This window comes from Phalacrocorax aristotelis, chromosome 24 (genome assembly GCF_949628215.1).
Source record: "Phalacrocorax aristotelis chromosome 24, bGulAri2.1, whole genome shotgun sequence".
NCBI classification, from domain to species: Eukaryota; Metazoa; Chordata; class Aves; order Suliformes; family Phalacrocoracidae; genus Phalacrocorax; species Phalacrocorax aristotelis.
Genome location: NC_134299.1, coordinates 7,013,828 through 7,030,176, shown reverse-complemented (window position 1 = coordinate 7,030,176; position 16,349 = coordinate 7,013,828). Strand labels below are relative to the sequence as shown.

The window sequence follows — 16,349 nt, the reverse complement described above, 5'->3', positions numbered from 1 at the left end:
GTGCTTTGACCATCACTGATGTGGCTTTATTGAGGAGGCGAGGCGGGTGCGCAGCACCCTTTGGCGCTCGCTGGTGCTGGCATGTCAGGGCCAGCCTGCGCGACGCTCGCCGCTGCCGCCGCCAAGCTGCAGGCTCTGGAGAGGGTTAACCAGCTTCATGGCCAAATAACCCTGCGGTGAGGGAGAGAGGGGAGCTCACGGGGCGCTTTGGAGCCTGTGAGGAGGGGAATTGGGGGGCAGCCGTGCCTCCAAGCACTCACTGGGGCGGCGTAGACGAAGGCGAGGAGCAGGGCGAGGAGCAGCAGCAGCAGCAGCGCCAGGCTGATGCGGCAGCGGTGTTGCCGCCAGAGGCCGTAGCGGAGGCTGCGCAGCGGTGCCTGCAGCCACAGGAAGGACCACTCGGGCCGCCTGCGGGTGACACCCAGCTCAGGGACCCCCTGTGCCCCTTCCCCTTGCCCCCCTGCGCCCCAGGGTGGGGGGGACGAGCTCATCTCCCTGGGGACTCACACAGGCGCTGGGAGCGTCGGGTACATGTTGGGATCCTCCCGGCCTTTCCCTGCCGGCCGCTCTTCCGCCTCCTTTGCAGGCAGCAGCTCCAGGCTCAGCTCCAGCTTACCCTGGAGGGAGGTGATGGGTGGGAGGTGGGGTGCAGGATCTGTCACCCCTGTGCCCCGCTACCCCAGTGTCCCGTCCCCCGCCACCTACTGAGAGGCGCCGCTTGCCGCCCTCCTGCATGGTGCAGGGCCACCACCCCCTCACCCGTCTCTGCCGGAAAAGGGAGAGCCAGGAGGGGGCCCGTGGCCCCCACCATGGCCAGGGGCGTTGGGGGGTCCCCTGTGGTGTTGGGGTGCAGCCCTGGGGGTGCTGGGCAGGCCGTGGCAGCCTGGTGAGCTCTAGCTCCAGGACACCTGCAGGGGAAAAGGCAAGGCAGGTGGCAGCTGACTGTCACCCGTGGGTGTCCCCGTCACCCGTGGGTGTCCCCCACCCTGCTGGGGGATGTGGGGCAGGGAAACAGGGTCTCACCTAGAAAATCATCAGCCGAAAACTTGTCATTGTCCCACACTTGGAGAATGAGCTTGGGGGGCACCTTCAGCACTGTCTCGTCCAGGCTCCAGAAATGCTCCTGCCGTGGTTGGGAAGGGGAAAGGGGGGTGTCATGCTTGTCCCCTGTGTCCCCGCCACCCCAGCTCCCACCCCAGGTTGCCCCTCACCTTGCGGGGCAGGACACACAGCTGCTCGGCCGCCAGATACTCGAAGGAGAAGACAAAGCGCCAGTTGAAGGCCCCGTCCCCCTGCAGCGAGCGGTAATGCACGTCTGTCTTCTGCCGCTGCTCCTCCAGCCCGTCCAGCCACCTGCCGTGCCAGCCCGAGGGAGGGGACGCTGCCGTCACCCTTGTCTCCAGCCCCGCTGTCACCTCCCTGTGGGCGACGTAGCGGTGGCCGCGGCTCACCCGGCGACGTAGATGTCGCTCATCTGCTGCCCCAGCAGGTTGGTGTCCCCCAGGTCCACGTCCCGCGTGTTCCAGACCACGCAGCGCAGCTCGTACCTTGGTGGGGCCACGCGCGCGCACAAGGATGTGTCACCTTCTCCCCTGGGACACCCCTGTCCCGCCGCTGGGGCCAGGCTGGGTGCTCACCTCTGGGGCTTGCGGGGAGTGATGTCGACAGGGGGGCCGGGGGGCCCGAGGCTGGCGGGGAAGATGTCCACCCACATCTGCACCTTGCCCTGCACGGCATGCGGGGGGAGGCTGGGACAGGCACCCCTCGGTCCCCACGGCAGCATCCCCCCTGTCACAGGGTGCCCCCATCACCCCTGGGTGCTCATCATTGCCCCCAGCATCCTTCCTTGCTCTGGGGTCCCCATCATTGCAGGGCCTCTGTCGACCCTCCAGCACCTGTCCTTGTCACCCCGGGGCACCTGTCACCCAGGGTGCCCAGCATCCCTCCCTGCCCTGGGGTCCCTGTCACACCAGGGTCCCCATCACCCCCTTGGCATCCCCCCCACCCAAGGATCCCCATCACCCCCCTCCCAGCATCCCTCACTGCCCTGGGCCTCCTTGTCACCCTGGGGTCCCTGCTACCCCAAGGTCCCCATCACCCTGGGGTCCCTGGCATCCCCTGGCACACCCTGTACCCAAAGGTCCCCATCGCCCCGGGGTCCCTCCCTGGCCACATCCCTGTCATCCCAGGGACTCCATCACCCTGTCCTCGTCACCCCCCCGGGGTGCCCCATCCCCACCTGCTCCAGCCCAGGCTGGGTGCCGCTGTAGAGGGTGCGGGTCTCGAGGTGCTCGGGGACGAGGTGACAGGCGTGGAGCACGTGCAGGGCCAGGCGCTCGCGGGGTGCCCCGGGGTACCGGTGTGGGGGGGGGCCGCTCTCTGCAAGGCCCAACCGTCACACCCGTGGGACAGGATCTGCCCCCCCCCCTCCCCCGCGCACCCACCCACCCACCCACCGAAGTGGCTGAGGAGGAAGGTTTGGTCCCCGAAGGTGACGGCGGTGCCCTCGGAGCTGAACTCGGGTGCCGGCAGCCCCCGGCTGCGGGCAAAGTGCTCCAGTGTCCGGCTGGGGGGGAGCTGGTCCCTCCAGCACCCGGGGCCAGCGCTGTGGGGCCAGCGGGTGGGCTGGGGGCTGCGGCATCACTGCTTCTGCGTGTCCCCTCCCTGGCCATCGCCCCCATCTCCCTGTGCCCCTCGCTGTGCCCACCCCAATCCCCTGTGCCCATCCCAGGGCCAACCCCATCCTCATCCTCCCAAATACCTGCCCCGTCTCCATCCCCGTGCCAACCTCACCCCCTTGTTCCCACCCTATAACCATCTCCCTGTGCCCACCCTCGTGTACCCATCCCGTCCCCATCTCCTTGTGAACATCCCTGTGCCACCCCATCGCCTCACGCCCACCCCACAACCACCCCTCTGTGCCCACCCCATCCTAACCTGCTTGTGCACATCCTCTCCCCACCTCTGTGCCCACCCCTGTCCCCATCCTCTCCCTCACCATCTCCTTGCACCCACTCCCACATACCCACTCAATCCCCATCACCCTGTGCCCGTCCCTGCCCCCACCCTGTCCCCATGCCCACCCTATCCCCATCCCCATGCCCACTCCTGGGCTCAGGACTGCGGACCCTGATGCCCCCAGCCCCCCCAGTACCCTCCCCAGGGGCACCCACGTGCGGTAGAGGGTGGGCAGCCCACAGTGGGCGCGGAAGCGGGAGAGGAGGCGGTTCTCCAGGTCGATGGTGGTGGTGCCGATCTCCTGGTCGGGTGGCAGCAGGTCGTAGTCCAGCAGTGAGACCTGCAGGTCCTTCTCCAGCGGGATGGTGCCTGTCACCTCGAACAGCCTGGCAGCAGCGGTGCCATCAGCCCCGGGACGTGCTGGCATGGGGCTGGCATGGGGATTGGGGACCCATAGGCGTGGGGACCCGTAGGTGTGGGGACCTTCTGGCACAGGGACTCGGTGGCCTGAGGACCTGGTGGCACAGGGACCCACCAGCACAGGGGGTGGAGCGTCTGGTGGCACGGGGACCTGCTGTCATGGAGAAGTGGGACCTACTGGCACAGGGACCCTCCAGCCCAGGGAATGGGGACCTGCTGGCGTGGGGACTTGCTGGCAGAGGAATCGGGGACTTGGTGGCTCCGGACCATTCTGGTATGGGGAATGGGGACCTGGTGACATGGGGACCCCCATGTGTGGCACCTGCTGGCATGGGGTCTTGCCAGCATGGAGAATGGGGACATGGTGGCATGAGAACCTGGTGGCGTGGTGACCCAGTGGCATAGGGACAGGTTGGCACAGGGACAGGTTGACAGGGGAAATGGGATCCCACCAGCCCCCCTGAGTACCTTGTCTGGGTGCCAGGCCGGCCCCCGCCGGTGCCACCCAGGGGTGACCGTGCCACTGGGCCACCCGCTCTGGCCATACCTGCCAAAAACAGGCTCCAGGGTGTTGGGCACGTACTGGTCCCGCTGGCTCAGCGTCTTCGTCCCCAGTGAGACGCGGATGTAGGGGTCACACTGGCAGCAGGGAGGGGACCGTCAGGGTGGCATGGGGGCGTGGGGAGGACAGGGGACCCCTGTCTAGCGCCCATGGGTGTCTTACCAGCCCGTTCCTGTCACGGGGGGACAGATCAAAGGCCCGGACGACGTAGACCCGCACCAGGCACTTTTGGGGTTGGCTGGGGGGCAGCTGCTGGAAGTGGCGCGGAGGCGGGGGCACCCTGGGGTCCTCGGGCAGGGGGTAGATATGGAAAAGACCCTGCGAAAGCCGCCCAGTCGTGCACCCTGGGGTGCCCCTGCCCCGGCTCTTGGGTCTCCCAGGGGCTTTCACCCACCTTGAACTCGCCCACAGGCACGGGGTCCTCCCCTGCTGTGGGGTGATCCCCAGGCTGGTAGAGCGGGAAAGTCTGGCAGAAATCCTGCAGCCCCTCGAATTCGGGCACCGCCTCCAGCTCGCAGCCATAGATCTGGGGAGCGGTTCCTGTCCTCGTCCTTGTCCCTGTCCCTGTTCCTGTCCTCATCCCCATCTTGGTGCTTCTCCCCATCCCACCCCTGTGCCCATCTTCATCCTTGTTCCCATCCCATCTTCAGCCCTGTCCTTGTCCCCATCCCATCCCATCCCCTTCTTCATTGCTGGCCCTGGCCCCAGCCTGTTCCCCTCCCAGTCTCCATTCCTGACCTTGTCCTTATCCCGTTTTCATCCCTGTCCTCACCCCTGTCCCATCCTAATCCCCATCTCATCCCCATCCCCATCCCATCCCCATCCCCATCCCTGACCTCAGCCCTATGCCATCTTCATCCCTGCCCCCATCTGTGTCCTTGTCCCCAACCATCCCTGTCCCAATCCCCTGCTTTGTTTTTGTCCCCAACCTATCCCATCCCCTCCACCCCTGTCCCCATCCCCATCCCTGACCCCGTCCCCATCCTTGTCCCCTGTCCCCTGCTCCTGGTCCCAGGCTCTGGCTCACCTTCAGTCTGTCCCTGTTGGTCCCCTGCTGGCTCTTTGCCTTGTCCCCCATGGCTGCATAGAATTTGCTCCACCAGTCATCCTCATCTTCATCCTCCTCCTCCTCCTCTGCAGCCTGGTGGGGAGCAGGATGAGGTGGGGACGGGTGACCCTGGTGGCTCTGGTGGCCCCGGTGACCCCATCCTTGTGCCTACCTTGCCCACAGCCCCCTTCTCAGTGGTGATCCTGGGCAGCATCTGCAGGGAGCAAAGGGGAAACTGAGGGGAAACTGAGGCATGGGGCCAGGGACCCCGGCATCCAGCGGTGCTGAGGTTGGGTGCTGGTGCCGAGGGACTGGGGGGGACTCACCTGAGCAATCCTGCTCCAGGGAGTGGCTGTGGGGGGAGACGGGCAAACAAACCATCCCAGAGGTGGGTAGTGGGGGGCAGGGATGGGGCAGGATCAGGCAGGGGTGAGGCAGGATGGGGCAGGGAGGGGGCAGGGGCTACCAGGGATGGGGCAGGGATGGGGCAGGGGTATCATGGATGGGGCAGGATGGGGCTGGGATGAGGCAGGATGGGGCTGGGATGAGGCAGGATGGGGCAGGGATGGGGCAGGGGTATCATGGATGGGGCAGGGATGAGGCAGGGGTTACCAGGGAGGGGGCAGGAATGGGGCAGGAATGGGGCAGGGGGTATCATGGATGGGGCAGGGATGGGGCAGGGATGGGGCAGGGATGAGTCAGGGGGTATCATGGATGGGGCAGGATGGGGCTGGGATGAGGCAGGATGGGGCAGGGATGGGGCAGGGGTGAGGCAGGGGTTACCAGGGAGGGGGCAGGGATGGGGCAGGATGGGGCTGGGATGAGGCAGGATGGGGCAGGGATGGGGCAGGGGCTACCAGGGATGGGGCAGGAATGGGGCAGGGGTATCATGGATGGGGCAGGATGGGGCTGGGATGAGGCAGGGGGTACCAGGGCTGGGCAGGGCCATACCGGAGCCAGGTGGGGGGGTTCCAGAGCCGGGGGGATGCCCCTCGCCTTGGGGCTGGCAGCAGTGCTGCCCCAGGCTCCGCACACAGGCCTGCCCCACCTCGGGTCGGTACCCGAAATCCCGCGTGTCCAGCACCCGCAGACGGATGGGGGGCACGTACTCCTCCTCCGCCGGCAGGTGCTGGGGCCGAGTCGTGCCATCACCCCAGGGTGCCACCAGCAGCACCCATGGGTATGGGGCTCCCCCCATCCACCCCTCCATCCTCACCAGTGTCAGCAGGAAGGCATTGATGGGGAAATTGGGGTTGGCGGTGAGGTCGGCAATGGTGGGGGTCCGCAGGGTCTGGCCCCCGCACTGCACCTCCAGGCTGGGCGCCCGCACGCCACCACGCAGCCCCCGCAGCCCCCACGCCAGCACCTGGGGGGCACACAGCGGCTGTTACTCCCCCTGGGGTCCCCTGGGTCCCCAGGGTCAGCTTGGGTGGGCTGCTTGCCTGGTGGGCCACTGCAGGTGCCCATCCCCATCCTCGTCCCTGTCCCCATCTCCATCCCCACCCTGTCCTCATCTTGTTTTAGTCCCTCTGTGCCTGTCCCCATCTTCATCTCTGTCCTTGTCCCTGACCTGACTCTGTCCCCTTCTTCGCCCTTGTCCCCATCCCTGACCTCATCCCCAGCCTGTCTTCAGCCTTGTCCCCGTCCTTGTCCTTGTCCCCATCCCATCCCCAGGACCTTCATCACTGTCCCTGTCCCCAGCCTGTTCCCCTCCCAGGCTCGTCCCCATCCCACCTTCATCCCTGTCCCCACCCGGGTCCCAGGGTCTCACCTCCAGTGCCACCAGCTGCAGGACAGGCCGGATGCCCTGGGGGACGCTGAAGACCCCCTGCCTCCACGGCGGGGTGCTGACTTGCGCCAGGGACCCATCCTGCCGGGGAGGAGGAGGAGGATGATGATGATGATGATGGAATCCCATCACCTGGGTGCACGCCATGGCCCCCCGCCCCCACTGGCCCCTCACCTCAGTGTCGTGCAGCAGCTCAAAGGCAGCCAGCAGCTCCCCGGCCGGCCCCCCCAGTCCCCGCAGTGGGTAACGCTGAAGCCGGGGGGGCTGCCGGCGCCCCACATCCAGCCAAACATGTGGGGTGCACACACTCCTCCCCAGGAAACCACCAGCACCCTGCAAGGCATTGCTTGGTTGTGGGTGCTCCCCCCACCCGTGGGTGCCCCCCACCCATGGGTGCCATACCCCTCCGTCCTGGTCGAAGACCTCCACCACCATGACGGGGGGCTCATCCCGGACGCCCCGGGGGTCCCCGTACAGCAGCACCCGGTGAAAGAGCAGCGTCTGGTCCCAGAGGGGGTCCAGGGTGCCGGGCAGCACCCGGGTGCTCTGGCTGACGTGCACGAAGGCAACATGGGCGATGGGGTCTGGGTGACAGTGGCACCATCAGCACCCTGGGGCGCCCATCGGGGTGGGGGCTGGGGGCCGGGGGGTCCCACCTGCGGTGGCCTTGGAGCCGCGGGGTGCCAGCTCCAGCGCCTGGAAGATGTAGCAGCGGAGCTGGAAGAAGTTGGGCTCTGCGGGAGAGGCAGGGGCTGGCAGGGGGCCCTGGGACCCCCCCGGCCTGTCCCAGTCCCCCCCCCCCGTGTCCCCCGGGGCTCACGCTGGAAGGTGCAGAGGATGAGGGGCACGGGCTGCTGGGGCGGGGTCCGGGACGAGCCCCGCGCCTGCCGCTCTGCTGCAGCCGGCTTGTCCTCCTCAGCTGGGTCCTCTGGGCCCTGCGACAGGATGGGATGTGGGGTGGGGGGTCCCCCTGGCCCTCCTGTCCCCTGGCCCTGAATCCCGCTGTCCCACATCCTACTGCCCCAGTGTCACTCCATCTCTACATCTCTCCATCCCTCTCTCCATCCATCCATCCATCCATCCATCCATCCATCCATCCATCCATCCCCCCATCCCTCCTACCCTGCATCCCTCTATCCCTCCCTCCATCCCTCCCTCCCGGCATCCCTCCCTCCCTCCGTCCCCCCATCCCTCCACACTACCCTCCCTCCACCCCCCCTTACCCCTGGGACCCTCCCGGTGCCCCCCAGCCCCAGCTCCCCCTGGTTGCTCTCCTACCGGGGAGCCCTCCAGGAGGAAGAGGGGTGCCACGGCCGGGGGCTGCGCGGGCACCATGCGCCGATGCCAGCAGCGCCGCCGGCACACGTCGCCCGCCCGGGGCTGGAGGTGGAAGCGGCAGCCCCAGAGGGACCCGTACTCCCAGGCCTCAGCCCCCGCCGCCACCTCGGGGCTGTGCTGTGGGGACACGGGGTGCAGCAAGGCATGGGGACGGCGTGGCATGGGGACGGCGTGGCATGGGGATGGCGTGGCATGGGGACGGCGTGGCATGGGGATGGCGTGGCATGGCGCAAGGGGAGAGACAGGGCTCCTCACAGCAGTGCGCTGGTAGTCAAAGGCCTGGCCCTGCCATCCCTTCCCTGCCACCCTGTCCCTAGCACCCGTGTCCCTGCTGTCCCAATCCCTGCCACCCCATGCTGCCACCCCCATCCCTGCCACCCCTGTCCCTGCCACCTCTGTCCCTGCTGTCCCCATCCCTGCCACCCCTGTCCCTGTTACCCCTGTCCCTGTCACCCCCATCCTGCCACCCCATCCCTGCCACCCCTGTCCCTGCCACCCCATCCCTGCTGTCCCCATCCCTGCCACCCCATCCCTGCTGTCCCCATCTCTGCCACCCCTGTCCCTGCCACCCCATCCCTGCTGTCCCCATCCCTGCCACCCCTGTCCCTGCCACCCCATCCCTGCTGTCCCCATCTCTGCCACCCCTGTCCCTGCCACCCCATCCCTGCTGTCCCCATCCCTGCCACCCCATCCCTGCCACCCCTGTCCCTGCCACCCCATCCCTGCTGTCCCCATCCCTGCCACCCCATCCCTGCTGTCCCCATCTCTGCCACCCCTGTCCCTGCCACCCCATCCCTGCTGTCCCCATCCCTGCCACCCCATCCCTGCCACCCCTGTCCCTGCCACCCCATCCCTGCTGTCCCCATCTCTGCCACCCCTGTCCCTGCCACCCCATCCCTGCACCCCACCCTGCCACCCCCGTCCCCACCATCCCGTCCCTGTCCCCGCCGCCCCGACCAGCCGGAGGAAGGAGGTCACGTCCTGCTCCCGTCCCTGGGCACTGGGGTCCCTGCGGCGGGTGCGCAGCCAGCGCCGGCGCCGGTGCGTGTGGTACGTCTTCTCGGCGGCGTGCCATGCCGGCGGGGGGCTGCCAGGAGCTGCGCTCGCCCCGTACTCCCAACCTGCGGCACCCAGGTGTCCTCGCCATCGCTGCCACCCACCCACCCACCCCGCGGCGCCTGGTGGGGACACCCACTCACCGGCCTCATCCACGGCCCCTGTCACATCCACCCGCCAGCCATCGGTGACGTGCCAACCTTGGGGACACGCCACCTCCTCCTTGGGTGGCACCGCCGCGCCGCTCTGCAGAACCGGGCAAGAGCTGAGCCCCGATGCAGTCGCGTCACCCCGCCGCCGGCACCCCCCACGCCGTCGCCCGCTCACAGCGTCGGTGCTGGCCGTGGCAGCAGGTCCCCACTCCCCGCTGAGCTGCCGGCTCTCGTTCTCGTAGACCTCCTCCAGCACCTCGCCCACGTTGGTCTCCGTGTCCAGCAGCAGCCTGGGGACGAGGGGACAAGGCCGGCGTCATCCCCGAGGTCCCCAAAGGCGGCAGGGTGGGTGTCACCACCTGTCCCACGGGACTCACCGCCGCTGGGGCTCCACGGTCCAGGGTCCCTCCCAGCGCCAGCCCTTGGGGGGCCGGATGCTGTGGCGGGGGAGCCCCACGTTGCCGGTGCTGTCGGAGAAGCCAGGGCGCCCCAGCAGCCCCCGGGGACCCCATTTGCCCAGCAGCTTGGTCTGGTTTTCATACTGGGGGGGGGGACAGACATGGGGTTGAGGGGGACTGGGGGGTGCACCCTGGGGCAGGCCCCCCACCCTAGGGCTCACCGTCTCGGCATAGACACGCAGGGTGCCCTCGAGGTGTCGTGGCAGGTCCCCGCTGTCGGCCACCCGTCCCAGCCACAGACGGAGCCGGAGCTGGGCACGGACGTCCCCGGAGCCCTGCGGTCCCCAGCGTGGGTGGGGGTGTGGGGGGGACACGGGGGACACAGAGGGGACATGGGAGGGACGTGGGGCGGGCATGGGGAGGGTGTAGAAGGGACATAGAGGGGACATGGAGGATACATGGAAGGGATGTGGGGGGACACGGAAGGGGACACAGAGAGGATATGGAGGGGATGTGGGGGGACATGGGGGACACAGAGGGGACATGGAGGGGACATGGGGGACACAGGGGGACATGGAGGGGATGTGGGGAGATCACAGAGACGGCACAGAAGGGACACAGAGGGGACACAGAGGGGACATGGAAGGGATGTGGGGGGACATGGAGGGGACGTGGAAGGGATGTGGGGGGGACACGGGGAGACATGGGGGACACAGAGGGGACACAGAAGGGACACAAAGGGGACATGAAGGGGACATGGAGCAGACATGGAGGGGAGAGAGAGAACACGGAGGGGATGTGGGGGAGTTAGAGAGGGGATGCAAAGGGCACATGGAGGGGACAGGAAGGGGACACAGAGAGTATGTGGAAGGGATGTGGGGGGATGTGAAGGATTCAGTGATGGGAGGCAGGGGGCACAGGGGGGACACAGGTGACATGGAGGGGACACGGGGTGCCTACCGCCAGGAAGAGGGTCTGGATCCGGCCGCAGAGTCTGCCACAGGCGCTGGGGCCACTCCGGGAGAACATGAGGTCAGTCGCGGGGACACGGGCGCAGGCCACCCGCCGCTCCCCCCGCAGCAGCCACAGCAGCACGTCGGGCATGCCGGCCTGCGGCTGCAGCGGGAGAGACCGAGAGAGATGGGCGGGCTGAGACCGGCCACAACTCGACACAGCGATGAGCCCCTGACACCCACCCCCGGCCCTGGCCCCCACCTCGACAGCCAGGGCGGCCACACGTCCCAGCCAGCCCTCGGCCACCGGCAGCAACGTGTCCCAGCCGGCTCTTGGCGGCACCGCTGCCGCCGCCACGCGCCGGAGGAGGTGAAGACGGGCAGCTCGCAGGTGGGCATCCAGCGGCGTGGGGGTAGGCTGCGCCTCCAGCTGGGGCAGCGCCCGCCTGCAAACAACCCCCCCCCAAAATACCTCCTTTTCCCCTAAAATGCCCTGGTTTTCCCCCAAATGCCCCATTTCCCCCCCAAATGCTGTTTCTCCCCCAAAAGACACTGTTTCCCCCCAAAATGTCCTGTTGCTCCCCAAAATGCCCTAATTCTCCTGCAGTAGTCCCCTTTTCCCCAAAACATCCCAGTCCTCTAAAATGCCTCATTTTTTCCCCCAAAATGCCGATTCCTCCTAAATACCCATTTCCCCCCAAATATCCATTTCTCCAACAAATGCCCTCTTTCCCCCAAATATCCCAATCCTCCCCAAGAACCATTTCCCTCCCATTGCCCTGTTTTCCCCCTAAATGCCCTATTTCCCCCTAAATGCCCCATTCCCCCCAAAACCCGTTTCCCCCCCAATTACTCTGTTTTCCCCCCAATGCCCCCACTTCCCCCCAAATGTGGCATTTCCCCCCTGCAAATACCCCATATTCCCCTCAATTGCTCCATTTTCACCCCAAACATCCCATTGTCATCTCAAGTTCCTCATTTTCCCCCCAAACGCACCATTTCCCTCCCAAATACCCCAAATAACACCCCCCCCCCCCAACACTGCTTGGCAGGCCCAGGGGTCCCCCCAGCATCCCACCACCCACCGCTTTGGGACACCCAAGGCCCCGCGGCTCCCCGGGGCCCAGCTGCTCACCGGCAGTCCTGCGCCAGCTGGCGCAGCAGCCTCCTGCCGATGTCCCCCCGGGCGTCCCCACGGGCGCCCCGTAGCTCCGCCACGTTCCTCTCCTGCAAAGGTGCCCCCAAACCATCCCGATGCGGAGCCGGGGCTGGGGGCCGGGGTGTCACATCCCAGCTCACCCCGCCGTCACTCCTGGGTGCTCACCAACCGCCGGCACATGGCTTGCAGGAGGTTTAGGGTATCCCAACGGTGACCGGCGTCCTCCCACGATGAGGTGACAGCCGCCACTGGCTTGTCACCGTACCACGGCAGGTAGTGATAGCGGTTGCCTGTATCCGGAGGGCACCGAGCATCCCATGGGACCACCCTTGTGTCCCCCGTCTCCCCCCCACCCCGGCATCCTGCTCACCATCAAAGAGGGGACAACCGTGTGGGGTGACGGAGGCGGCCGGCTTGCAGGTGACATCGCCAGCGTCCCCGTAATTGCCCAGACTGAGCTCGAAGCGCAGGAGCTCGGGGCCGGCTGGCACCATGGTGGCCGAATAAAAGATCCCGCACAACCCGAACCGGCGGCGGGGCAAGTGGCGCTGCGGCAAAAAATAAGGTTAAAATACCCCAAAAATACCCAAATGGAGCTTAAAAAAAATTTATATATTTATTGCACCGTGTCCCCGCATCCCCACCTGCACCTGGGCGATGTCCTCGGGGGTGATGGTGTCTCGCTGGCGCCCGTCCGGGGTCCCCATGTGGGTGCTGAGCTCCAGCAGCACCCGGCCCCGATAAGCCACCCCAGTGTCCTGTAAAATAAAGGTGTGGGGGGGTGGCTGGGTGTCCCTGTCGTGTCCCCCCCCCCAGTGGGTGCTGTCCCCACCCTGCCACCCGCTCACAGTGCTGGGTGTCCTGGCAGCATCCGGCCGGGGTCCGTAGAAGGGGAGGAAGCTGGGTCCAAAGCAGGGTAAGAAGCCGGGGGTCCCCTCTGGGAGTGAAAGAGGGGGTTCAGTCGGGGATGGGGGGGGACACTCTGGGTGCTGGGGACCCCCCACCCAAGGATGAACCCCACTCACCCTCAAGCTCAGCACCGGCGGAGGAGATTTGGGAGAGGTGGAGGGTGGCGGTGCCCAGGACCTTGCTGCTGCGGGACCTGTGGGTAGGCAGTGAAAGGGGTGGGGGGTCTCCCAAAAACGGGGGGATCGCCCCCAAACCAGGAGGGGGGTGCTGTCCCCCACTTACCCGCTGAGGATGGCCAGCTCGATCTCATCACAGATGGGGGGCAGCTGTGGAGAGAAAAAAGCAGGGGGATGTGGGGGGGGGTGCCCCCCCTTTTGGGGGTACCCCTGCTTTGGGGAGGGGGTGCAGGATGCATGCCGGGGCTGGGGGCAGGGGGCACCTTACCCTCAGGGGGAAGAAGAAAACCTCGTTCCATGCCGGGTTGGCGTCGGGGGGCATCACTCGGGTGCAGAGCTGCATTGGGCAGAGCCATCAGCCACCCCCCCGCAGGATCGGGCCCCCCACTCACCCACCTCCCCCCTTTCCCAGCACCCACCGTCCTGCCGGCAAAGCTGACCCGCACGGCCGCCGCCACGAAGCCCCGCTTTCCGCCGACCGGTAGCACCGAGGGGAGGCATGGCCGAGCCGGCTCCGCTGCACCGGGAATGGGGAGACGTGGGTGGGTGGGGGGGGTCCCCCAGACCTACCGCCCCCTGCCTCCAAACCCACCCGGTGCCCACCCTGCGGTAGGTCCTCGGCGCGGTAGATGCGGAGCTGGAGCGTGGCGGCACACGGCGATGGCTGCAGCAGGTTGGCCTCCACGTCCTCGTTCCCCGCCGGCTCCTCCTGCTCCTTGGGGGGGTGTGGAAAAAATGGGGAACCCCCCCCTCCGAGGGAATTTTTTTTTTTGGGGGGGTGCTGGGGAGGATGGGGGGCGCTCACTGGCACCGGCTCGCCGGCGTGGAGGACGGCCAGGCTGACGCGGAGGTACCCCCGGGACCCGGAGTCGGGGCGGTGGGGATGCTGCAGGCTCAGCCACTTCCAGCTCAAGCTGTGTCCTGGCATGGTGGGAGACCCCCGTGTCACCTCGGTGTCACCCTGCTGTCACCCCGCTGTCACCCCAACCCTCTTGCCTACCCGGCGCCCGGTAGACGGTGCCAATGTCCAGCTGCGGGGATGGCAAAGGGGGTGAGAGCGGCCGAACCACGGCTCGACCCCCCATTTGGAGCCGCCGTCCCTCACCTGGAAGACGCCGATGACAGCTTTGGCACGGGTGGCCCGCGAGTCCAGCACCTGTGATGGGGCGGGGGACATGGTGTCAGAGGCCACCCCGCTGTCCCCCACCGCGCCGGCGGCACCGATCCCCCCCCCCCAACCTGAATGCGGATGGGCTCCGCTGCCAGCTGGGCGGGCGTCCGGTGGAAATTTTGGCAAAACACCTAGAAAATGGGCAAAAGGGGGTGAGGGTGGGGTGCGGGGCCACCGGCGTGTCCCCGTGTCCCCTCCCCACAGTCACCTCGTTGTAGTAGGGGTTGTTCCCCACCCGGATCCTGGTCCTGAAGCGGTGCTGGCCGATGAGGACCATCACCACCGGCTTGATGTCATTGCCCTGGAGCTGGTGGCCCTCGATGACCCTCACCCGTACCTATGGGACAGGTGGTGATGTGGTGGCCGCCGGATGGGACATCACCCCCGGGTGCCACTGCACCCATGGGTACCATACCTGGAAATCCTCTTTCCTCCCTGCCGAGGGCTTGCCGGGGTGGTGCGGTGTCCCCGGTGACACCGCCGGCGGTGGCACCCGTCCTTGCAGGGGGACTGCGACATCCCCAGCCACGCCACGGGGGACGTAGGAGCAGCGGAGGGTGACGGTGCACTGCAAAAGGACGGGTGGCACCCCGGACCATGCCTGACGGCACCCTGGGGTGCTGCTGGGTGCGCTCGTGGGTGGGTGCTTACCCCTGTGGGCTGTCCCCGGGCATCCACCAGCGGGACATGGCTGAGGTCCAGCAGCAGCCCGGGGTTGGCCACCAACCGGTCCAGTGACACCGTGGTGGCACCCAGGTCCCTGTAGGGACACAGGGACATGGTGAGGGTGGCCATGCTGGGGGTGATACCCCCGGGGTGCCCACCCATGGGTGCTACTCACCCCCGGGGTGCCGGCTGGCCCCAGTGCCGGAGGCGCAGGGTCAGGCTGGCCGTGGGTTGCAGGGGACGTGTGCCCAGTGGCCATGCCAGTGTCTGCGGGGGGACGTGACAAGGGGTCAGTGGGGTGACCTGACTGTCCCCATGCCACCGCAGGCCACCCTGGGGTCACCTCACCTCGTTCCAGGTGGGGCTGCGCTCCTCCGGCACCACCCGGGTGCTCCTGGGGACGCCTGTGGGGGGACGGGAGGGGGGATGGTGTCACGTGAGGGTGGGGACATCGGGGTGTACAGGGAAAGCTGGCGCTGCCCCCACACGCGGGGATGGCCAGCGCTGTCCCCAGGCGTGTCCGGCACCATCCCATTGCACGAGGATGCCACCGTGGTGCGCCAGGATGGCCGATGCCACCTCGTCAGGCAGTGACGGCCGATGCCACCTCGTCCCACGGGGACGGCCACCGCAGTGTCCCCCTCCTTGTACCCAGCGGTACCTCTGAAGCGGGCAGACACGTGCACACCGGGCCCGGCGCCGGTGGCCTCGGGGATGTGGGCGCTGGCCACCAGCAGCCGCAGCATGGCCGCGCGCCCGGGCCACCGTGCCACTGCTGTGCTGTCACCGAGGCGCTGCCACTGCCAGGACGCATTCCAGAATGGCACCGTTGCGGGGAGAGGGCACCGACGCTGCTGTTGGCTTGGCTTGGTGGGTGTTGCCATGCCACCATGTGCCTGGCTACCTGTGCCCCTGCGTCCCCATGTCCCTTGTCCCCATGTTGCTGTGTCCCCATGGCTATGCATCTCTATGTCTCTACGTCCCCATGTCCATGTGTTCCCATGTCACTCTTTCCCCATATCTGTGTGTCCCTGTGTCTCCATGTCACTGCATCCCTATGCTCCTGTGTCCCTGTGTCTCCAAGCCACTGCGTCCCCTCGTCTGCATGTCTGCGTGTCCATGTGTCCCCGTGTCACTGCACCCCCATGTTACCATGTCCATGTGTCCCCATGGCACGGCACCCCCATCTCCTTGTGTCACTGCAACCCCATGTCACTGTGTCCATGTGTCCTCATGGCACTACATCCCCACTTGTGTGTGTCCCTGTGTCCCCATGTCACTGCATCCCCATGTCCCTGTGTCCATATGTCCCCACGTCCGTATGTCTCCATGACATGGTGTCTCCATGTCCGTGTGTCCCCATGTCTCTGTGTTCCCATGTCCATATATCCCCATGTGACCGCATCCCCATGTCCGTGTGTCCGCATGTCCCTGTGTCCGTATGTCCCCATGCTATGGCACCCCCATGTCCCTGTGTCCCCATTCCCCATGTCCCTGTGTCCATATGTCCCCATGTCACTGCATCCCCACTCCCCCGTGCCCCCATGCCCACACATCCCCAGGTCACCGCATCCCCACGTCCGTGCGTCCGTGC

The 16,349-nt window shown here is 67.0% G+C and overlaps 1 protein-coding gene across 1 annotated transcript; it reads right to left on the bottom strand.

Annotated features, from left to right (window-relative positions):
- Nucleotides 1-84: 84 nt before the first annotated feature.
- On the bottom strand, nucleotides 85-15,501 carry FER1L5 (fer-1 like family member 5). The gene is made up of 51 exons (XM_075117492.1): nucleotides 15,417-15,501; nucleotides 15,104-15,159; nucleotides 14,931-15,022; nucleotides 14,741-14,849; nucleotides 14,505-14,657; nucleotides 14,298-14,426; nucleotides 14,158-14,220; nucleotides 14,024-14,074; nucleotides 13,919-13,949; nucleotides 13,724-13,839; nucleotides 13,489-13,633; nucleotides 13,338-13,435; nucleotides 13,187-13,255; nucleotides 13,025-13,068; nucleotides 12,850-12,935; nucleotides 12,682-12,770; nucleotides 12,478-12,591; nucleotides 12,204-12,381; nucleotides 11,999-12,123; nucleotides 11,810-11,901; nucleotides 10,937-11,120; nucleotides 10,682-10,837; nucleotides 9,943-10,056; nucleotides 9,701-9,864; nucleotides 9,315-9,613; nucleotides 9,073-9,236; nucleotides 8,056-8,232; nucleotides 7,598-7,712; nucleotides 7,434-7,511; nucleotides 7,180-7,361; nucleotides 6,920-7,110; nucleotides 6,760-6,835; nucleotides 6,205-6,354; nucleotides 5,940-6,117; nucleotides 5,315-5,340; nucleotides 5,161-5,202; nucleotides 4,968-5,081; nucleotides 4,335-4,466; nucleotides 4,103-4,258; nucleotides 3,926-4,017; nucleotides 3,174-3,344; nucleotides 2,457-2,605; nucleotides 2,240-2,379; nucleotides 1,638-1,726; nucleotides 1,452-1,547; nucleotides 1,212-1,353; nucleotides 1,024-1,123; nucleotides 706-908; nucleotides 508-617; nucleotides 261-408; nucleotides 85-171 (listed from the first exon to the last, which is right to left on the bottom strand). The coding sequence occupies exons 1-51, from the start codon at nucleotides 15,499-15,501 to the stop codon at nucleotides 85-87; spliced, it is 6,150 nt and encodes a 2,049-aa protein (XP_074973593.1).
- Nucleotides 15,502-16,349: the final 848 nt, after the last annotated feature.